Source organism: Calliopsis andreniformis, chromosome 10 (assembly GCF_051401765.1).
Source record: "Calliopsis andreniformis isolate RMS-2024a chromosome 10, iyCalAndr_principal, whole genome shotgun sequence".
NCBI classification, from domain to species: Eukaryota; Metazoa; Arthropoda; class Insecta; order Hymenoptera; family Andrenidae; genus Calliopsis; species Calliopsis andreniformis.
The window spans coordinates 12,075,592-12,100,714 of NC_135071.1; the positions used below are offsets into that span (position 1 = coordinate 12,075,592).

At 37.8% G+C, this 25,123-nt stretch overlaps 1 protein-coding gene across 1 annotated transcript in view; it reads left to right on the forward strand.

The window, feature by feature from the left end:
• Window positions 1–25,123, forward strand: part of LOC143184785 (uncharacterized) — a 64,031-nt gene that overhangs the window by 38,645 nt on the left and 263 nt on the right. The window contains exons 2-4 of the mRNA XM_076387247.1: window positions 14,616–14,932; window positions 15,266–15,477; window positions 24,238–24,575. Of these exons, the coding sequence (XP_076243362.1) occupies window positions 14,617–14,932; window positions 15,266–15,477; window positions 24,238–24,575 (866 nt within the window). The 5' untranslated portion in view covers window position 14,616. The remainder of the gene's footprint in view (window positions 1–14,615; window positions 14,933–15,265; window positions 15,478–24,237; window positions 24,576–25,123) is intronic.

The window sequence follows — 25,123 nt, forward strand, 5'->3', positions numbered from 1 at the left end:
TGATATTTTGTCTCCAAGTATTTTCCTTAGGGAATTGGAGGGATTATGCACAGGGTGTTGCGTTTAAAGTCAATAGTGGGAATATCTAGTCCACCGTTTATTAACGTTTTGATAAATATTCGTTTTTCTCATTGATATAGTCAGATTTCAAAGAGTTGTATCATTTTTTCAGCTTCAAAAAATTCAAATTTTTTTCAATCCAATTTCTTTTTGAGATACAGATCTGAAAAATTTTGGGGTAAAAGGATTTTCTAAAATTCAAATGACTGACCAAATTGACGAGATTACAGTATTGAAGAGAACTCTATATTATGTTTAGAGTAAGATCAATTTAAAACTATTTGAAAATCACATAATAGTTATAATTAAGAATACATATAGTTATAAGTAATTTGTTACTTTCAAATTTGGTCACGGTATCATAAATAAAATTATTTACACAATAGCGTACCTATAATTTTTCAAATATTTTAAAGGTTTTAATTTTGTTTTCAAACAACACAAAAACTTGTGCATCCAAAAACTACCATTTTCGTATATTTTAAAAATAGCTAAGAATCCTATATTATACTATACAGAAAATTTATTTTTATTAAAGATAGCTTAAAAATTTTTCATTTTTATATTTCAATTTCGCTTGTTCTAATTTAATTTGTTTCTAACAAATCCCTACTGTTATATTATAACAGTATACCTCTTATAATTATCTCAGTATAAAAATGAAGATTTACCTATTTTCCACGTCTACAAAGCTGCGTAACATCCCTTAATTAAAGGTTGTAATACGTACCTTCAGTGTTCTTTATATAAAAAAATTGAATAATGTTTACCCATAAAAATGGCAAAATTAACTTCGCGGAAGACGAAAGGATACAAGCGTGGTAGAAACTCCATTCAAAAGTACATGATTTATAATTAGCAAAGACCTTTTCAAATAGAGAGCAAAAAGAACAGAAGCGCACCGTGTAACCCCATGAATCAACGAATTCTACGGGAGCAGACGAAAAAGCAGCAGGTCTGTTTTGTCGGTCTTTCCGATGAACGTTTTAATCCTATTAGCACGTGCACCAACCTAACGAAGTTTCGAACTATTTTGAATAAATGACTCGCGTCCTTCTCGAAAATATGAGAACACAGGGGAGAGGTTTGACAGTGTACACGAACTAATTTTACGGTCTAATTCCTGACACAGTTCCATGTCGAGGAATTCCGAAACATGAACGAATCAATTTCACGCAGGATCGGAATAATTTTAATTGCCTCTACTTTAATTAATCTGACTTCCCCTCGCCCATGTGTCCCTCGAAAAACATTAATAATTCGTGATAAAGAAGAAGAGGTTCAAATCCTGATTCACGGATAAGTCGAACAGGCATCGCGTTGGGTGACTAAATTAATCGAGAAGTACCAGCAAAAAAATCACTTTTAATTAGTTTCCAGAGGATTAATAGAGTTGCGGTTAGATCGAGTTTCTGCGAAAGTCAAGCTGAATCTTATTTCTTGAAATCCTATTAAAAGAGAATTGTAAGTTATTTGTGTGCAGTGGAAATGACGCTTCAGTTTCTTCGCCATGGATTCGATGCTTAATGAAAATATAGATCACTGCATTTATATGTTGATGGTTCAAGTTATTTCGATAATCAAATCAGAAATAGTGCATGTAGGTTATGATATATAAGGCTACGTCTGACTATTATCTTATTCTACTTGCACCTTGTACTACTAGCTTTTATAATACTACACATTCAATACTCTGTCATTCTATTCTACTTTCATTACCTATTTATGTATATGAAAAGTAAAAATAATGCAGGAATAGTAATAACAGAGCATAACAAAATTAATGGAAATAACAAAAAGAATAACTGTTAACTGTAAGGTAGTAAGAATTATGGGTACGATTATCCCCAGCTTATCAAGTCCTGTCTAGACACTAACAGACTTAAAAGAAAAATGGGTAGACTCCCCATAAAAGGAGAATCAAAACTTGTTTTCTAGAAAACTAAAAGCAAGTGTTTTTCACTATCAGAAAACAGTCATAAAATGTTGATATTTATCCTTCCACTTTAGAGTGCCACTATCTCCCAAAATTGTACTCACAATCAGATCGAATGGCAACAAGTCGAACGCTTCCCTTTATCAGTGTACTCGAATTACGAGGCTGTCAGTATTTCAGTTATCAACAATTTAATCAATAGTAGTATCCGCGGTAGCTGCATCACGGCACGTTTCGTGTTGCTATAATTACTCCAGCCATGCGCGGCAGGATTTACCCAAGAAGATCAAGAGAGCACGTTCAGAATTCGCTAGAAATTAATCTTGACCTCTCGCCAAAGTCGCATCACCTATCCTCATATACGTAACTCCCTAGAACTCGAAGGCGAGTTCGCCGATTGGTTGCTCTTTCGCTTCACTGGAACACGAATCACCGCTTTGATCTCACCGTTCGCGAAAGTAACTCTCTACAATCGTGACACACCACTGACAGAATATTTAAAGCAAAGAACATGCGAATCTAAATTATCGAACTCGATTCAACCCCAGCTGAAATGGCTGCAAAGTTTCGGGAGACTTTTCTCATGAGTGCTCGAGAGGATGCAAAGTTTGACACGCCATCGCCTCGTCCCTTTCTTAAGCGTTTTTCATGGCGAATTAGCGATGCTGAGAGTACAGTCGAGACAAATGGTGGGACGCCAGCTGCAATCTCAGTTTTCCTCTAAAGCCCACTTAATTCGAGTTTTATTACAGGAACGGTCGGTGTAATCGAGATGCATATCGCGCTAGCCATAAAGCGTAACGCCCCGGCGAGATGTAATAACTTTTTATTCCCTCAACACGAAGGCAGCGGATAGCGATACTGCTTCTTACCCCGTGAGCTGCAAAATAAAATGCAACGGACCTTTTACTTGCTTAACCTTTTCAATAGTTCGTCGCAGAGTTTCTAGCGAATTAGCCAATGTAAAGTAGCAGTAATCACTCTTTTCTTGTTTGAAAGCTTTAAATAATTCTTGCGAGAGAATTCAATGAAAAGTAACTTTTTAAGTGAAACGAAATTGATGAAACTAGATATATGTATATTTTAAAAGCAGTTCTTATCCACTATACAATCATTGAATATAAGTGTCATTTCCCAATAAATTACTGATAGTAAGTAGAAAATGATAGCTTGTTATAGGTAATAGTAAACGTAAAATGGCACCACAGTTTCCATTGTATTTCTTCAGTTTCTCCTTTCTATTTTATCCACACATCGACAGGAATTGATGTCAACAGGATGTTCCATAACTGATGGTATAGGTGGAAAACCAGTGATTCACATGAAGAAATAATTCGAATTATGATCGGGTACAAGCGTACGAAAATACAGTTTTGGGTGCTTGAAGGGACAGTGTATTAGGTAAGGGAAGCATTCTCGATCTGGCCACTGTCCCTAAGATCAATTAAAAGAATTCCCCTTTCCCCGTTTACCACTCAAATATCTGAGCTTGTACTACGATACACTCGTACTCGATTAAAATTGAAAGCCAATTTTCTCGAAAACGAAAATTTTCGTTTTATTTTTTTATGTAGAATCACCCCCTTCCTACTTGTTCCACAAATTCTAGAACACCCTGCATGTGTCTTTAAATATTCAGAACATCAAAGACTCTGATGGAAATTTCAACTGTACTATAAACCCCTATACGATTGGAATAACGAACTTCATAATTTCGTATTCATGAAGATATTAACTTTAAGTTAGACACACTCTGTCAAACCCTATAACGACGTATAACACTCGAAGAGAATTCTCTCCGCTGATAGCACAGACCAATAGGTGAAAGTGATAACTTTCATCCTAACTTCCATAAGTCTTCTTGTCTGACTATATACCGCCTCGTACTACTTCCTCGCTCGAGTACAATCTCCTTTCTCGGAGCACCAACAGCACAAGTACTATTCTACCTCCAGAACACTCAACAATCAAGCACAATAGTAGTAGCAGTACAAACACCAAGGTCATTTAAGCAAAGTTAATGATCGCCAAACGAACAGGGAATAATCGTAACGCAACAGCAGCTGATCGGAATATTGGAAGCAATATAACCAGGCTGTGCTTCGAATGCAGCCGAGTGGGCTCGATTCGAGCACAATAAAAACAATTTCCAGCGTTACAGGTAATCACAAGGGCAGAAGCAATTTTTGCGATCGCCAATCGGGACTCGCCAATTACACACGGTCCAGGTATCTCGATGTATTATTATTCCTCTATACGGGATCCCCGATCCATGATAAAAAGCAGGTAGCAAAGCGTGGGAAACGTGGGTGCACTGGTACAAACCGATGGCCCGCTTTTACACAAGGATTTCCATACTAATAACGGGATACTAATATCAATAACGAGGTCGACGGAGCGTGCATAACGCGGGTTACGTGGTTCAGTGGTTCCGTGGAACACTGCCGCTGAGAAACTCGAAATTTTCCTCCCGTCAACTTAGGCGAGTTTACCTCGGCGTCTCGCCTGCCACTGGGAGAGGATCAACTTTAAAAGTTCATTCGTTCCTATGACATTCCTCGTAGTAGATACCTTCCCGCGTCATAAAATAGTAACTGTGTCTGCTGATCCTAGTGATACATAAAACAGCTCTCATGTAAGTGCACCGTATCCTCGTCCGTGTTTTACCGTGCTTCTTCGATCAGAAGGATTTGAATGTCTCTCTTTGGTCGGGATTTCAGGGCTGGATTGAAAAGGAATTTTAGATGGAGTGTCTTAAGATTGAGAGGTAAATCCAAGTGGTGAAGACGGTTAGATTTTTCATGGGATCATTTTTTGGGATAATACAGATTCGAGAATGCTTCGATCTCTAATTTTGGTTTGAGAATTAAATAAATAACAGGTCACTATCTTTAGAGTAATCTCTTCAAGACAGACACTTATGATACTCATCCTCAATTTTTGCGAATTTCTCAAAATTTTATCCTACAGGAAAAGTAACGCAAAAAATAATTTGCTGATAAATCCTAATATAGAAGACACACGTAGAAAGATTTTTCTTTAATAATGTTATAAACATAAAGAACTAAATAATTCTTGCTTTTACAAACAAGAAAATGCAAAACTTTGAAAGCAGATTTCCTCTCTGCTGTTTTCCCTTCATGAAGAACTGCTTGTTGCATAAATATTCTAACAGGCTCTACATTAATTCAAAGATTAATCAACGTTAAAACTAGAATGTTTGAACGCAAAATCTTCCCTTCTTAAACCAGTTTCCAAAATCAGAATCCCGTAATCTGTTTTTCATTTCACAGCGCTCTCCTCGTCACTCCAAAACAGGTTTAAAACCTCCGTTGTCACCCAACGTTAATATTCCTCGTCCTCCGCGGTTTCGCTACCTTCGACAACGGAAATATAATCCCGTTGGCAATTAACTTATGCAAAATCTCAGCGTGCCGAATAACGCGTCTTCCGATTTCGAAATCGAAAAAGTCGAGGATGCATCGCTTTTAATAAAACGGAGCTGGTTCGAGTCGAGGGAAATCAGCTTAGCGTGGATCACGTTCGTCACAACGAAAACGGCTCCATTGGATGCGTATACTGATTAATTCCCCTCGTTAATTAGCCACACTCAACAGCCCGATTGTCTCGTAGGTTTTAGCTGCTTAAATCCGCGGAAATATTTCGCTGTTTCGACAGCTACAGCAAAAACTGAACACAATTTATCGAATTAATAAATTACCCCGACGCACACGTTGGTACAGCTGTTTGTCTCCTTTTATTATAATCATTTGTTTTGATGGAAGTCCGATATTAATCCAGACTAATTAATCCATTGGGAGTAACGATTCATAAATCGATAATCTTTGGTTTCATAACTACCTGTTAACATATCTGTTGTTCATGTAACATTGTACAATACATACTGGTTAATTAATACGATTTATCCCCAAGGTCGGATATATCTCCATCACTATTATCTATTTCATTCCGTGTCGCTTGACAATTTGTAAAACATGAAATTGAAGGAACATTAAAAAAGGTTACCTGGATCCTCGAATAAGAGATGCTACAGAGAACCAATGCAGTATCGATTAAAAATGAATTGAGGTAAATTTAAAACAGGAAGTATTAAAAGAGGTCATTTAATTCGTTGTATAAGAGATTCTGAAGAGAACCAATGCAATATCAGTTAACCATGAATTTAGGGAAATTTGAAAGACAGAACATTAGGAAAGGTGATCTGATTCCTCAAATAAGGGATCCTAATCAAATCCAGTGCATCATCAGTTAACCATGAATTGAAGGAAATTTAGAAAAAGCGAATGTTAAGAAAGAAATCTGGTTTCTCGAATAAGGAAACCTAAACAGAAGCAGCGCAACAACAGTTAACCATAACGTACTTTACCCAGCATTATAGAGTAGAGGAGCTCAGAGTACATCTGCTTTCTAGTAGCGAATTTCCGATACGGTAATTCTAATTTAAACCGAATTCTCAGATCCTCGGATCCTGGTTTCGCGCTCGAGTGATGTTTCTGCATTCCAAAAGGGTTTCCTTATCCGCTTACCGTGGCTCCCGCTTTGTCGTATCGAATCGTGTAATGCGGTAACCGGTGCACGTACACAGCAACTGATAAAGCATTATTCAATAGGCATCCGATACGCGTGCAAAACAGTACGATAACGTTATCGGCTCATCGCTTAATGGTTCCTGCAAATCCTAAATGTTTGACCCGCCCGCAAGCTCGTTTATCGATACTCTTGCGCTTCGATATATTTCCCTTCCACGGGTCCTCCAATCAGCGAGACGCGGGGAGGGCAAGGGAAGGCAAAAACGTTCCCAGAAAATTGGATTTACTTCAGCATCCGCAGCAAAGTCGAACGCTGATTGTCCAGACAACTTAATCCAATAAACCTGCATTAGTGCACTCCTCTCGGCATTCGAAAAAGGAAGCCCTGTGTTCCGACGAACAAAAGGGGTAGTTTATTATATGTCCAAGTATTAAGATCCACAATAGCTGCTTGCGTAATTCATGTTCGACCTCGGTTGTTGTTATTCCAGAGAGCCACTATTCTGATATTTTCCCCCTATTTCCTCGTGTTCCACCGTCTATCCTGTATTTTATTTATAGAGTAAATTGCATAATCCTACCCCGCAGCGAAGGAATGAATAAGTGAAAAAAGAAAGCACAAGGGGAGGAATTTATCTGTTCTGACAAGTAGCGAATGTGAAATATCGAACCCATTGTTTTGCATAATATTGTACAAATATCACGTCACGTAAAGCCTCTCCTATCCAGCAAGGGTCAAGCTAAGCATCTCTGGAGGCCCTTAGGGATCCAAAGTTCTGCCTAAAACTTTTCCCGCGGCTCGGCTACCGAGGATCTGCAAACTTTTGGGCTCTGAAACATCTGAAGACTTGGGATGGATTTCGACAATTTCTCGGGTACTAAAGCTGCATCGACTTTCATACTAAAGCTAATCATTCCTTGGAAATTCTTCTTACAGTGAGTTTTCTTTAGAATTATGAATTTTTAGGAGAACAGGATGATGGAAATTGCGAGGATGTTTCATGACATTATTTCTCTGTAGATAGTTCGAGTAGCTTTCTGTAAATTACTCTGATACTAGATTATAGTTTCAAATTCTCGTTTTATCAAACTCGCTCTATCGAATACCTTAGAATTGTGGAATACTGTAGAACCTCTACTAACTAACCCCCAATTGTTTACAGCCTCGTTTTGAGTGAACAACAAGACTGCAGTAGGATATCGATTCAAACTTAGGCTATGATTTGACTATGGGTCGAGTTCAGTCTGAGTAGAATTTCACTTACCCCTCGACTGTTCGATGAAAATACCAAAATAAATAAACACATACAAATTTTAATATAACTCCAACATCTAGAGATTATAAAATAGATAAAATTTTCTTGTGCTGTGAGTTCGACAAACTTCCTCAACATTAATCTTAGAATGCCACTCTGGGGTCTTCAATGACCCCAACAAAATACTAATTTCTGTTACTATACTGCATAAAAATCGAAAATGTAAATGTTCTCTAATTTTTCTCAATATTTGAATTTTATAAAATTAAACTATACGCTAGAAAATATTTCATTAAATTTTTACCGAACTTTTTACATATTTAAAACTTGTGAAAATCGCGCTAAACCTGAAAGAGTCAGTACGTCATGCAGTATAAAGAAAGCAGTCTCCCATCCCAGGGTTAATAAATAAGTAGCTCGAACATAAATAAAAAATTCGGTAAGATCTGCAACTAAGAACAGCCTGTTGAGGAACATCCTTTCAGAGAAACGGTCCTCTGAAGCACACATTACTCCACTCGTCACACGCGAAAGTCAGCGTCTTTTGACACAGATTGGCGGAAGCTTGTTGTCCTGCTTGCAGTATCAATTACTGTTGCGAAGTCGTGTTTCATGCGCACCAAGTCTCCTCGGTAATTATCAAGGAGCCGCTCATATTCGCGACAGGAATATGCAAAGGGACGCTGATTGCAAATTAGAGGAGCTCTCAAAGTAGCCGGGATCCGCGGTTAATTCGGAAAGCGGCCAAGTGCAATTTCGCCTGGTTCGGCGTGTGTAACGATATTCGGAGCGATACCAGCAATTTGGAATTAATTGAAATTCAAGCGAGCCGAGCGCGCTGAAAAAATCGTATCGTTGTCCCGTGACGAGCGGCAACTCTGTGCAACCTCTAATTACGGCCTGCGCAACACTCTAATTAACGCTCTGTATTTTTCGTCTTTGAAGAAGTCGCTGCCTATCAAGTATTCGAGTAGGATCTGGGTTAGAGCTAATTCATGTTTCACTTATCGTCAGATTAAATTTGAAAGACCTCAAATAAGAGTGCAGGGAAATTTGTTGACTAAAATATTGTGCACTTTCTATATACGATTTTAAATGATTGATATTCTGACAGCTGAGAGTTAAATTTCTGAAAAATGGAAAATACTACGTTGTTTCTCGTGTTACTATAAATTTTGTCACATATATTCAGAACTTTTTAATTTTCTTCATTTTGTTGAATGATAAGAGTGTGAAGGTGTTTGTTAATAAATCTGTAATACTTTTTCAATATTCAAGACGCAATACCATAATATAAAAATTCAAAATAAATTTTGTAGCATCGTAGTATAACAAAATATTGTCTTCAAAGACAATAGCAACTTTTACTCCATGTCGTACTAGAAAAACAAAAGATTCATGTTGTGGTGTTATAATAAAGAACCACATCTCTTATGGTGCTGAAACTTTATCTCGTATTCGTTCCTATTTTTTTGTAATCATTTACAATTTCCAGTATAAGCATCTCCAACTGGAAACAATCATAAAGCAGAAAGTTCACGAAGCATGTAAAACAATTCGTGTTACAGCGGTAACAAATGCAAAATTATTACACGTTATTGATCGGAGCTGTGAGTACAAGAAAGAAGATTAGAACTTCAGCTTTTATCGTAGTTGGGCGCACAAAGTTATCGTAGCATTACACAATTTGTACTGAATTTTGATATCGCATGTGTCTTTCTTTGTAATATACATATATATAGTGTTTGAACTTGCTACAGTTAGTTCCACTAAAAAATATTTAAGAAACAGTATTTGAGAAAGTAAAGCAAACACTCTTATTTCCAAAAAGAAGCAGATAAAAAACTTTCAATTCCCAAGACTTACATTAATATAAATATACATAGATCAACTTTTTTAAAACCTAAGTTTTTACAAAGCTTCAAAAAAATCCTAACACTTCGTGGCAACACCTACGCATGGCATCCTTTATAAAATATCGTTTTACTTGCCCATCCTTAAGCATTTTAAATTACAAAATATCACAAAGTTTGAATAATGCAGGACACAAGCAAACTTTTGATAAATATAAAAAGAAGGATGGAGTAAACAGGAAGACAAGTAAACAAGTCAGAACAGCGCCAGAATTTTGGTGACGTATCGTTGTCACTCGGTCAAAGTCGAGTTGAGGGGGATTCTGCATCAACCGGAAGCTGGCCAGAGTCAGAAAAGCCCAGAATGAATAATAACAGGAGTATAGCGACTAGTTTGTCCTCGAAACTAAGGTCTCGTGGTGCTCATTTCACAGCGCACCGCGTAATTTAATTTTCGTGCAGCGATTTCTCCCTGTCTTCCAGATACGCCTCATTCTCCCTTTCCAACCAACCCAGTCGCTCCTAAAATTATTATACGAAGAGCATCGACTTCCCACTTGGAAAATTAATTTCATTGACTAACCTCGTCGCGAATCTCGTTCAGTCGCCAGACTTTCAAGGCTTCTACGACTTCGCATTTTGGAAACAGAAGCCTCTCCCTTGCACAGAGTTCTGTGACTGTGAGGCAAAACGTCCTTTATCATATCTTAAGATCTTAATTGACATCTGGAATATAGAATTTATATTACCAGAAAGAGGAAAGGGCATTGCAAGAATTTTTTCACCTAAAAACAAGGGTTCAAGAAGACACGAGTCCATAAGACATTATTAAAGCTGAAAACTTTAAACACCAATATCTCTAAAAGAGAAACATACGACTTAACTCGTTTTGCTTTACAGCCACAGAATTTACGATCAGCTAACACCGCCAAGGGCAACTCTTTCGCCGAAAATCAGAAAGCAAAAGAGCGAAGGCGGTAATGGCGAAAATACAAAATGGCGAGACATTTATCGATGAGAGTGAAACGCAATTTTCAGCGGAGAATGGAGCGAGGAATAAATTCTGGGACTCGAGACAAGAACGAACACACGACGGAGTAACTCCTTTTTAATCTCCCTGGGGAGGAAAAAAATCGGATACACGGGGGTGGGATGGGTATCCTTTTCGAACCGACGACGATACGAAAATTGGATTGTGCCACTGGCGGTGGGTGTGCTCGATGCCGCACCGACCGAAACGTTTTCTCGCGAAAGAGCTTGAACATACACGAGCCATGGGTAGGGGAATGAAATTTCCGCGGGGGAGAGAGAGGAAAGCTATCTCTCTTCAGAAATCCTGCTGAGAGGCTGACGACTCGCCTCCGGGACCGTGACGATTCGAGGCTTCCTTTCAGACATTTACGTTCGATTTGAGCGGTATGACGCGAGCCAATGAAAGGGAAGAAGTAGAGTTTATGGTTGACGTGTTCCAACCTCGAAAACACTCTCGGATGGCATGATATAGAAAGCTTCCTCGTAAAAAACTGTATCGAATTTGTCCGAGTGCTGGGGACGAGAACAAAAACAGAACAGCAATTTAAAGAAAAGTCATTTTTTAAACTAGAAGAGTGCTTTTAGGGAAGAGTTTAGGAATTATAGAGAACAATAAAATTGTTAATAAATAGACACTGAGGTGTCAACTATATTACAGTTGTCAGGTGAACGTTTTAAAATATTCATGATTTTTCAATTCTGCGACATGAAGATGCAAAATGGTGTTGCAAATGAAAGGACTTAAATACTTGATGTTACTTGTTAGCAAGACTTAACTACTTTTTGTTTGAGTTAGTAAAGGCTAGGTAGCTTACAGAATAACATTGTACCTTTATACTGCAAGGTAAATGTTCCAATATCTAAGTGCTTAAGACGTCAAATATGTTCCAGTAAGTAACTAACTTAAAATTGTATGTCCGAATACTTTATGTAGTCCCAGAGACTGGGGATACTATTTTGTGACACTAATTCTTATTTTTAATTAGACATACATAATTCGTTAGAATTTAAGTCTAAAATTGAATAAAATTGGATAATAAACTACTAAGATATTTACCTCACTCTGTATTATTTTAAGTAGTTTAAAAGTCGAAGTGAATGTTCCAAAAGCAAAGTGCGAAGTTTAAATCTCCAAAAAATCCTATTCTCTAGCACTGTTTTATTTTTCATATAAAATCACCACACTTTTGCTCGAACAATAGAAAGATTACTATTTTTAGCACTTTTCCAACCATTACTGTAAGCAGACATGAAATGAAATAACTATTCAGAGAATGTTGCCTTCACAAGAACGTGAATCAAATAAATCCAAGAAATAGTTCTAAGAAAACTTGAGCAGACCACTGAGCTCACATCGCGACACCACTACACACACACAACAGTACAGCGCTACAGAGCTTTGCACATTTCTCGTTCACAAATATGCATCGTAAAATAACGCAAGGGATTCGACGAGAGGGCTGAATAATTTCCCTTCAAAGACAAATTAACGAAAAAGGGGGAGGAGGCGAGGTAGGCTGGGAGCTTTGCAAAAGGATCGAAGCCATTGTTTCGGCAAAGTAACGCAGAGACAAAGGACAAAAAGAAGGAAAGCCACTCCTTTCCAGATTCCAGTGAATCATGCCTTTAAATCTCGGATCAAAGCGACTCCCTTTGATTTCGAATCTCGTCCGTCACGTGGGGAAAAAGGGAACCGAGCTTTCACGGGAATCGAATAATTAACCGAACGAGACCATCGCTCCCCTCCTCCTTCTCCCTTCCACGTTCCTTCATCGACGATTATCGATTTATTACTTCGTCTGGGAGGCTGAACTCCATGTCTGTCAGGATCTCCAGAACGATTACCGTCGAGTACATCGACTTGGGCCGAGTTCACGATGTAAGAGGAACTTTTGAGAGATTTGACAGTTACTAGTCTCTTTGCTACGGAAGAATTCTGAATTAAATGGTTCTACTTAAGGTCAAATAATTTTAATTTCATATTTTCCGAGGTTAAAGAGTTATTAGAGGGAACAAGCACGAGGAATCATGAGTGGAGAAGTTTACCCAAACTCCATTGGAAGTTTTGAAAAAGTCTTAAGAGTACTCAAGTTTATAGCAAGTTCTTAGAGTGAAAGAAGGGCTGAAAAAGAATGTTAAAGTATGCGCAATTTTATCATCCCTCTGAATTTACAAGTATGTAGATCACAATGTCTCAAAAAGTTACAAGCTGACTAATCTTACGGGGAGAACTTTCGAAGTATAATGCACACTTTTTAATGAGTCTGCAAGTTTGCAGTATTCGGCAAACTGGATAGATGAATATCCTTTTTTAGGTCATACAGTCAGTAGTTTATGAGATATTCATAATTAAAGTTGTTCTGTGTGTTTTAACTCTTTAAAAGATTCAAGGTTTTCAGACTTTAAAATTTAGAAACTAAACTAGTTAGATATTTTAAGATTTGAATTATTTTAGAATCAATAAATCTGAAATTTGTTAAATATGACGATTGAATTATTTTGATACCTAAATATTTGAAAACTAAAGATTTGAATATTTGAAAATTCTAAAAATTGGTATATTTGAAAATTCTAAAAGTTTGTATATTTGAAAATTCCAAAAGCTTGTATACGTGAAAATTCTGAAAATTGGAATATTTGAAAACTCTGAAAACTCGACTCGATTTCAGAATTTAAATAGGGTGGAAATTTACGTATCTATTTATTAGAATGTCAGGATATTTGAAAAATTGAAAAATTTTGTATCTATCTCCCATTTTCCAAGAAGATACACCGCAAAAAGGGAATTTAATTTTTATGCGAAACCTCATAAATTATTTTATGCCATATGCCACAAACTTGGCGAATTAAACTGAGAAAGCTCTCCTCACTAAACCACCGAAGTTAACTTCACAAAATACGCAACCCCTTTCTTTAGGACCTCATTTTTCACGCCATAAACCCCGATTCTACCGACAGGTAAAGTGTTTCTCCCTCCCCTTCGCCATAAACAAGGCAACTTCGAGCTTTTAAGAGCTGAATAAGACCGAGATGGCCATGGATTTCAATGTCCCCCGAAGGATACGTAGCCGCGAGGAGGGTTCTTTTTACCCCGAAATTCAGTTTAGTCGCGTCATTCGAGAGTCGAACGCAGTGGATACTTGGCCGAGGGCAAACGTTGCGAAGTGACTCCAATTAAGGGCTATTATGACCTTGCTATTAATGGCTTTCGGCCTGCGGGCTAGATAACGCGGTACCACGAAACTTGACGTGTTATTCCAGCAGATTATCGGACGGCATTATAGCGGCGAGAGTACCAATATTATGTACATTCATTAGGCCCCGCGGGCGAACGTTATTAGACTTGATGCGCAGGCGACTCGCTCATAGATGATCTAAATATCTTGACACATTCGCTGCGGGTCTGTAAGGGGATGCTTCACAACTGGACAGAGGAATATTGACAAACGGAACAAAGCGCGAATGACGACGCCCATTGGCGTTCTCCGTGCATGACCTGAAGAGACACCAAGTGACGTCACCCGCAATGAATATATCAATTTCGCCAGAGGTCGCGATTAATTTGATACACACACGCGGAATCTTTTTATAAATAACAGACAGGGCTTAAAGCTTGTTAACGAAGAGCAGCTGTCATACGATACTGTAAATCCCTATACATACATCGCTCGAGACACATCTGAAAGGATTCATTTCTCAAAATGTTTTTGTAAACGTCACTAGGTAGCATAGCTTGTGAAAATAATCGTTTTGCAAATCTATTTACTAGAAATTCTATGTAATTTATGTTTAAAATTATATTGCTTATCGTGTCTATATATTTTTGTCGTGGCGTGACTTTCGTTGAACAAACAGAAAGAAGTAAATGAATAAAATAGGAACGCTGTTAATACAAACTGAAAACGAGCTTGTTACTGTCTTGTTACAGAATGCCTAATGAAAACGCGCCAATTTGCGGCTGCGGTGTGGTGGTCGACCTTCCGAAAACGCGAAATGGCTCGATGTCCACCAGGAAGCTGACCATCAGAATAGCTAAGTCGAAGAGCAGCAAGTCGGAAGCTCGAGCTGCCAAAAAGCAACAAGACGAGGCACGTGCGAAAAGCAGGAGCACGGAAACTGGGAGCAGCAGTTCGGTCGTCGAGCAGGCGAGACCAGCTACCAAGACAAATAAATATGAAAAAAGATTGAACCACTCGAGGAGGACTCGAAGCGCCGACAGAGCTGAATCCCATTACACTTACATTGGTAAAAGTGCTATGATTAAATTGCATGCTTGTTTGAGTGCATCTACAGGATGCTCGACGACAGATATTACATATTATTAAATTACTATTTTAAATTGACATTAAATAAAATAGGAAGAGAACATAAATAAAGACCATTCGATTCCATAATTTTTCCAGATTGAGTTAAAAATTGCAAGATTATTATTAGATATTATGATCAGAAATTAGTAGACATTCTTAGCATCTCACAGAAAACTAGAAATTTCGTTCAACGTATTAATAATATTAATATTAATATTAGTTTAACGTACGAGCATGGACGTCCTTTAAATGTGCACTGTCTGTTCTGCAGATTCGGGGTCCAGCATTCTGGGCGGTGGAATTCGAGAAAATGCTATACCGGAGGCCCTGTACGCCACCATTCCAGACACGCCGAACGCGAGTGCCAACGAAACCGGAAATAGTCAATTAAACACGCAAAGTAGATCACAAGCCGTTTACGCCATTCCCTCTATGGTATCGCCGCCACCCACCTACGATGTCGCCATCTCGAAAACGCGACAGGTGAGTGGATTATTAATAGTCGCTCGTCGAAAATAGATCAACGAATGGAAAACACAGAAAAAAAATCGAATGAAACCCCTGTTTCCCTTCGCTCACATGGTTCACTTGGTTACAAGCTAACAGTATTTTTAAGGTACAACTAATGGAATTATGGTAACTTAAGAATCGCTATAGGTACAATGAATGCATGTATCAAATAGGTTATTCAAAGAATTTTATGAATAGAGTTTGTAGAATCTGTAACACTAGATATACATAATATCAGAACTCGTAGGAGAAAACAGACATAAAGAAATGAGAAATAAAGACTGAATTGTAATCGTTCAAACAGGTTACAGAAGTAATTCAAAGCCTCATATTATAAAAACCAGCTTGCTGATTTTAGAAAATAATGTGAAAAAATTCACTACAATTAGAGCAAGTTACATCCAAATAAATCGAAAGCAATCAGATTACAATAATTCAAACCTGCCACATAAGTCACTTTAACCTCAAGCAGCAGAACCGCAAAAATGTCTCAGAGTTTCTACTTGCTCTCACTGGGAACTTCCAAGCGTAAAGGGCCAGCTGTTAATTAACACTAGACCAGCTATCGGAGCGAGAACGAAAGCCCTCGCGAACGTCCAAGCTCACCGATTAGGATTGAACAAAGTAGTATTGGTCGTTCTCGATCAGACGCCAGATAGAACTGCAACCCATTAGACACCCGCAGTAGTGCAGGTCGGCAGCGGTGTCGACTTGTCAGACAGTGGCCTGCAATCGACGTGTACTCATGGATTCCCCTGTAAACGAACTGACATGCCGCTAATTGCGCGCTTTAAGCTGCTGATTGCGCGAGGGCTGATTCGAAACGTCTGTTTTACGTGGCCACCGAGAAGGACATTCTCTTTGGGCAGAGGGCGAATGGGGGTGGTTGAAACAGGGTGAACAACAGGCAAATTCGAGCAGCCCCAAGACTCGAGAGAACCGTTTCGCCAGAGGCGCATAGTTTCGCGGCGCCGAGCGGCACATAAATTCTGCTGCCACATCGCGGCCACCCTCGCACGAAAAACACTGCTATCCCGTCCTCTCGACCCATTTCAAAGCGAAGGGAACGATGCCAGGACTAGCTGAATTCCGCTGAGCTCGTGCTACTCCATTCTTACCACGTTTTATCGGCTCGATTTCACTCCTCGAAAGTTTGTCCACGATCCACGATTGTTTGGCAAGGTCTGAACCAGCTTGAGAGTGATCTTTCTTTAAATAACTCTAATAGTAGTAGGCGACAGGTGGAGTATCGTTAAACTTCCTTGGGTTCACTTACATGTATTGTAGACAGTTGGTAGGGTTGCATCTAGGCAGAATGTGGACTCATGATTACAGTAGATAAAACCACCTGATTCCACGTGCACTTTCAGATGTAACGTATTATTGGCCTAATTATAAGTAATTGAATCGACGAATCCTCTATACATGGTGTTCCCAGGTTAAACAGTTAAACTTTAGGTATTAATTTCGGACTGTAAAAGAAACAAATTTTCCTTTAGAAGTATGCTCGCAAATGCTTACTTCAAGAGATATTTATTTCTGAAGTTAAGAGTTAGGAAGGTTAGCATTGAAATATCTCTGTTTTGAAGATCGAAGTTTGCGAATATGTTGCTGTTTGCACTACAAACAAACCACCTTTCATTCGTACTAAGTAACTGTTAGTTCACTGAATACTTCGGTAAACTAGTAAACTTACCTCATACGTATTCTGTTAATGAATATGTCAATATGGTACAATGTCAATCGGCCACTTCTCCTGTCATTGATAGGTGCAATGCTTGTCTCCAAGCTGGAGGTAGTGATTTGAACAACATACGTAATAATTACAGTTATCTTTAGTAATAAATGCAACAATATTCTTTAATAATAAATGTGGTAAACCTGAATTATTTCGATGACATGTATTACCAAATCTTACAACTTTAGTAGTAAATGTCTCTTGAAGGAAGCATTTGCGAGCATACTTCCAGAGAAAAAATTTCTAAATTAATAGTATATTATCTAAAGTTTGACCATTTAACCCAGGAACACCCTGTATACAGAAAATTACTACTATGTTAAAATGTGTTTTGGGTGCAAACTTATTCGCTCTGCACAGTAGGTATAGTAATTCTGGTTGATAGACCAACAAAAATGCAAAGTGATTGGTAATTCTAAGTTCTATATCTTGAATAATCGCACAACGAGCAATAAAAATATAATGCGCCACATGCAATACAAGTTTCTTTAAATTACACGTCAAAAAATTCAGAATAGATACGAAAAGTCTCGCCATGTGACTCTCACAAAGTGACATTCCTTACATGAAAAAACTAGTTTCCTCTGCTTCGTTTATTCGTCCCCGAGGAAGTTAAATTAACGCATTAAGCAGCCCGTCTGTCTTCGTTACTAATTCTCGGTGTTTATGAATCCGTTCCCACAAATGACAACTTAAACGACTTGCGCGACGACTCATTGTCCCAAGTTTGCAGGAACGCCTTAATTTGCCGTAAATCACGGCAAGCGACACAGTTCAAGGCAACGGAGAGGAACGTTGACGGCGTGTGAATGAAACAGTATAAACTGCACGCGTCGAAAAGTTTGCCTCGATTGATACAGAAACTTTCGAAAGCCTTTCGCCCATGGCGAGAAATTCGAGCAGAGCTTGTTGTAAAGTGCAGGCACGTTCCTGCCGCTATTAGAACGGTGATTCAACTTGTCTCTGTTCTGTTCCACCCCCGCCACAATTTTTCTCCTCGAGTAACGCGCCCGTTTCTCAAGACGACTTTCGAGGAAGGAAAACAGCATTCCATCAACGCGTATCTATGCATACTATATCATAAAACAAAATCTAGACGGAGTTTGCAAGGCAACATAAAATTCGGTAGAACGAATAACATTTCGCTATGATAGACAGCCAACATTATATTGCTTTAACCTCCACCCTGACAAAACAAAAGCCAATAGATGTTCAATGTACGAATACTGTACTTTGAGGCAGCTCTCTAGAATATAGAATTTACAATAGCCATTTATTTTTCTTAACCCTGAAGAAAAAATAACCCTGAAAATTCTGCCCCTGAAAATTCTGCCCCTGAATATTATATTGAAATAATGAAGTCATGTGACTTGAAAAAACACCTTTAATTAAATCAGATATAGAACTTTAAAGCCATTCTTCTTAATGCAAACTTTTCTAGATGGCATCCCTAAAATTGTTGCTTACTCTTTATGTAAAGAAGTTAATCCGTTTCTTATTGCTGTCACGACCAAAAGAATTTTTAAGGAGCACCATTTTGTCTGCCCGCTTCTGAAGACCTCTTTCTAAAAACTTTAATCCCTATCGATGAAATTCTAATAAATTCGCGATTGAATAAGACGCCATTGAATCTTCCCCCTTTATTACTGTGTTTACCAAGTTCTGACTAAATTTTTCTTAAATTACGACGTCCAGAATTGCCATTTACGAGAATTTTGGCAACGAGAAGAAAAGCATACGATGAGACCTAAAGCTGCATATTCACGTGTCTTATCATACGCAGTGAAAATATAGGATAAAGTTATACAGGGTGTCTCAGATTTTTCTTCTTATATTCCTCCATGAAACCTTTAAGAAGATCCTTCGAATAAATTCTAAACGTACTGCTTGCGTGCAGCGATAACAATAGCGGACGTTCGAGTTTGGTTTACTTTGGGTGAACCTAATATACTTCAAGGAACACTGAAAGTCGAACGAATCTTCATCAATTACTGGGAGATAAAAAATTCAGTAGCATCTCTGCTCGTGAAAAGTTTTAGAGGTAAATGAATCACGACAAGGGGTTTGTACCTCAGAAGAACTATATAGCGTAATGTTTTTGGGATAATTACTGCACTAAGGTTTTTGATAGATTGACTTTAAAATTTCTTTAACATTTGTAACCGGAACAAAACTCCAGTTTTTATGGTAGAGTGGAAGAACAGTTTCTATGGTAGTAAATCGAATAAATTATAGAACATTTGCTTAACTGATGTAGCTGTAACTTCTCAAGTTTAAATTTGAACTATAAAACTGCAGAATTTGTTAAATCATTTACTGTAATTACAATCTCTTAGGTATAAAGTTAGAAATTTTTCAGCCAAGTATTAACATTTACCATCTGGAGAAAATATATAAATCATATCGAAAGCTTGTGGCAAACGGTAATATTCTCTTTATAAACAGTATACAAAATACTCCATAACATATACTAAAACAAAAGTTAGTTACCTACTCTTACAATGTTGCTTTCCATTGAAACACAGCATGCAAAATGAAATTAAAATATTTCTTCCATTAGCAGCTAGGAATATTTCGAATTAATGGCTAGAAGGAATATTTCGCGGGAAAACGAGCTGTGAAATTCATTGGCTGAAAAAATAAAAACTGACGAACGAATAAATCCATCTGCGAGCGACAATCGTGTAACCACTTTCGCTTGACCCGTGGGATCTCGTTAAAATTACAGAAAACACCGGCGGAAAATAAGGGGAAACTTTGTCGGAAGTCCTCCAGAGTCGCTGGAAATCGGATTACAGGATAATAATCGTAAAAACACGATTTTATGTTCGCTTTTTTCTCCTTCGCTGCCTTCTGACGACCATCAATGAAAATTGTCGAAAGTGGAAACAATAACTGAATTGCTACTTGTTGAAAATTAAGAAATCGATAGCAATTACGTCTAGATAAAGTTGATCGAAATATATAAAATGGACCAAGTAAAATTCTATAATATAGTTCTGGTTAAGAATCTCATATCAAATGATTATATAAGGTTTACAAATACCAATGATTATAACATTAAATATCAGTTAGTATAAATAAGAAAGTATAGATCTTTCATACGTTTTCAATAATGTGAAAGTGTCCAAATACCAAATACTTATTCATACATGATAGTGTATATACTTTTGGACAATGGAAACTTTATAGTTTCTATTTACTTGGCCTTCGACTGGAAGATTACTATTTCGAATAACACAGTAATTTATTAACAAAAGATAACTAACAGCCTCAAGGCGAGCGTAGCATACATTCGAGAATAAATGAATATTTTTCAATTATTTCAATATTTAGAATCCAAAAAATATATTTCTATTGCCACACTGTAATTACATTAAAACACCTTCTGTCAAACTATCCTAGGTAATATTTTCGTCCAACAGTCAATTTCAAAAACAAAGCAGCCTAATTAGTTTTCATAGCAACGACAGCAGATACAGTGACAGAAAACAAAAGACGTTTCCTCAGTCCTGGCTCCTATTTAATCAAACATCCTCCGTTAAATTGTGGCACAAACGTAACTCGAAAAGAGCGAGGAAAGAGATCCTAAAGCGTACCGAAAGCTTCAAAGCCCTGAATTTAAATAAACTCCCTTTAGGGTTGAAACAGTCCCATTGAGTTGGCCGACGAGACCAAAACGAACGACCCACCCCGCGCTGCGTTTTCGCTTTTGCCTTCGCCCCGTTTCACCCCAAAACAATCCCTCGCGCTCCGCGTGAGGGGTTTTTAACGTCGCGAGACGCGAAACGGAAAAGGACGCGTCCGTCAACCGAAGCGTTGCGCTTAAAAGCTCGACTGGGGTGTTCCTTTCACCCGCTGACGCCAACGAATCAATTCGAAAAGGCCGTCCCTGCGTCCCCAGCCAAAGGAACGTTAGAATTCCGCAACATTTCGCTCTTAATTAAGAGCTCGCTGGTGTAATCGGATGAAACACTTTGAATGGACGTAAAACGTCGGAGCCTGCGCTCATTACTACGCGCGCCAGCTCTCTGGGAACTTGCGAAACTTTTCCAGCTTTGACGGAGACTTATTCAGTCGTTTCAGACCGTGACGGGATGAAGTGACACTGTTATCCAGATGTTCTGTTATACGATCAGAATTTCGTACCAATGTTTACACGTACAACATAATACATATTTTCCTGTGTTCGACTGATGAAATTCTAATCATTATAATTTAGTATGAAGTTGATAGAGTAGGTATCATAATGACAAGCAACCGAAAGTTTTAAGCCTTGTTCAGATTATCATGTTACTTACATTCAAGCGGCTTGAACGTAAGTGATCTGGGACAACTTGATTAATGTGAATGTGTTACTTTGCTTGATTTGAAATATTTCTTTATGTTTCTATTTCGTCGAGGAACATTCAGATTAGTCAAGTCACTTGAATTCGAGTGACTTGAATGCAAGTGATTTGAGCCATTTTGAGCAATGTGAACGTGTTATTTTAGTTAACTTGAAATTAAAAGGGAAATTAAAACTTTAGAGATTTGAATATTTGAATGTTTGGTTGAATCTTAAAATGTGGAAACCTCGAAGCAAAATATTTATACTTGATTGGTATCTACTGTCGAATTTCTGCAAATAGTAGTTCAATATCGTAAATTAATGATTTGAATATATTCATATGTATATAAAGCGTTCACAGGCCAAAGTAATTAGCTTTTTGAATTTTATAAAATTGTAATAATATTTTTCTTTTGTGAAGTTAATCGATTTGTCAACTGAGTGACTCATACCTATGGAAATAGGAAAATATGAGCGCTATAACTTCCTATGTACGACCAGGGAAATGAAATTTTACACCTACATCGGATTGATGGAACTTAAATTAAAAAAAGAACATTGCAGTCTAGTGAGCAGATCGAAATTAATAAACTTCAAAACCGAGCGTTCAAAGGAACGTGATAACTGTTCTGTCTGTTGAATTACCGAAAAATTCTTTCGATAAAATCGATAATAAACAGTATACGTATGGCCCGATTTAATGAAACATTCAACATTGTGAAAGTTACGTGGAAACCGCATCTGACTGAAAAGTAGAATAGAAATGTGGTACTCTCGCGTGGCGTTTAATCGAACGATACGAATTTGATACGCGTAATTACTGACTCGTAACCATATTGAGGTTTGCAGACACGCTAAATTCTACCAGAGTTTTTCATGTGTAACAGAACACTGAGTATCAAATATCAAAGTCCTATTGTTGCTACCGTAATACAAATCCCGAATTGTCAATTACGGAAATAATTGTATGACTAAGTGGAATGTACCCAATGTTTGAAACAAAGCATCATAAATTTAAAAAAGTTCTAACGTTTAATCGTTTATTAGGAATTGTTAGGAATGAGGTATTAGGAATTTTGTAACCTTTTCTAAAAATTAGTAAATATGCGAATAATTAGTTTTTTTATCAAATTCAGAATTATTTTCCCTCTATAAACTGTGAATTTTTATATTATGAATGTCTCATTTAAATCCACAGGATAATGGAAAAGAATTAAACTGAATAGTATTCAAATGAACACAATTTGAGATGTATTACATTTTTATAACTGAGTATGATTTCATTATCGGTTAATTTAGATGAAACATCAAGTATACGTACAGAAGAACTCAGGAATAATTTAATAGAATAAAGATGGATGTAGTCTGAGAAAGTGTGAAAAATACTAGTGTAGATCTAGTAAAAAATTCTAATTTTATATGAATAAATTTCCAATGAATCAAACTGTACTATAATTTTCAATTACTACTGAAACTAAATTAATTTTTAATTTTCTTACATTACTTCTCGAACCCTCTCTGTTATATCGAAACTTTGTGTTAATTAAAAGTTATGCTAGGTTCTTCCAAATGGAAGAAAACTTTAAACATTTCGTGAAGGAAGATCCCAAAGGAACAACTACCCATGAGCAGAAAAGTTCAACGTAGAGAAGCGCGTGACGTTTCAACGACATAAAGAACATTATTACTATTTTCGAAGCGATTGAATCCACTTTAAATTTCCTCATTCGCTTACAAATTTCCCCTAGGATTTCTACAATGAATCGCGCAGTAAAAACTACGACGTTTGGAACATCAGAGACCACGTGAAAAATTGCAAACTTCCTAATTAATTTCTCTCTACTTAAATCAGCAATCAGCGTAACACTTGAACGCTTCTGTGACTGGGAGCAGAGTATCGCTGGCGGGCGATCAAATTCCCCCGGCTAGATTAAACAATATTTCCCGTCAAACTTCCTCCAACAGCAATTAGTTAAATTACAGACGAAGCCCCTAGGCAGCGACAGCATATTCCAGCAAATCGAAAGATTAAACAAAGCATCGGTAACATTTCGCCGTGCAAATTCCCATCAGCGTGTCTCAGCTTCCCAGCTTTGATATCCCAGCAATTGCACCAATTACACCAAACAATACAATTAATACCGACTATCCCCTGCCTTGTTATCGAATTATTTCTGTCGGCAATCAGCTCCAGAGGGATTCCCTATAAATCCTTAACCGCGCGATCTTCATTGTTCAGCCTCTGTTAGAGACACTCGTATAAAAGGAATTTCCACAAAGGAATGGTGATTTCTCCAAAGGCCTACAGATTTAACGAATATTGCATAAGATGATCGTAAGATTCTACGACCTTCCATCTGATCAAAGGAATATTTCATAAGCAAATAGTATTTACCATTTTGCATTATTCATAAGAGTATTATTGAAGTTTGTTGTTGATATTGACGTTTATTTGCTAAGAGTGTTTTTTAAATGAAAAAAGTCTTTCATGGCGGTGGATATGTTGATTAGGCAGCGATCACAGTCAATCATCACGTGACTTACCAAGTCCTTCCCCCGTGATCTTCAATTGGAAACGAAGCAAATATTAAAACAAATGATAAATACACCACAGAAATGTATAAAGCAGATGAAAAATAAATCGCAAAACACGTTTCAATTTCAGTCTGGCCTGCCACCGACCTACGAGGAATACCTGTGTCACAAGTACGCCATGATATCGCGATCGCACACTCCACCCCCGCCTTGGTCGGATACGACGACCACGACCCTGGTGACGCCTAACGCCCAAACTCGCCGCGATCTGTTGACCAGTCAACCCGAACTTAGAGAGTACCTAGTGCAATTATCACGGTCTCAGAGCAACGAGCGATCCAGTGGCCATCATTACCACCATCATCAACAGGGCGCCGTGCTCAGGGATAGCAGCTACGTGTCGAACCAGCAGCTCTCCAGGGAGCAACAGATTAGAACTCAGCAACGGGCGCGAGCAATGCCTCCCAGGTGAGTTTTCGAAGTGGTTTAGAGAGAGAAACTTCAAAACCGAGACACCAGAATTTAGAACTTGATTGAAGACCTATTACAAGGCTTAGCCTGTTATCTAATCCAAGATTTAGCGTAAAGCCTAGTTCAGGAATTAGTCTAGGAGCCAGTTTAGAATTTCATTTAGGATAGAGCTTGGGAGTTACAGCTTTGGATCTAGTCCAGGATCTGTAGCATAGAGTAGAGAAGCCATAGAGGGGAAAAAGTGGGAGAAAAGATTGATTCACTTCAGAGTAATGGTTTAAGAAAAGAAACCTCGAAATTGAAGTTCATAGTCTGACACCTAGTACATGATTTAACTAGTTACTCTAAGATTCAATTTGGAAGTTAAGGTAGGAATTGGTCTGAAGCCTAATTTAGAACTTAGTCTACGATCTATTCTATGAGTTATTGCTAAGAGTATAATACAAAACATAACAACATATATTTAAAAATAATTTTAGTATTAGTACCACAACAGCCTCATACTAGTTAGGAGTTAAAACGAAATGATAAAAAGGAAAGCTGTA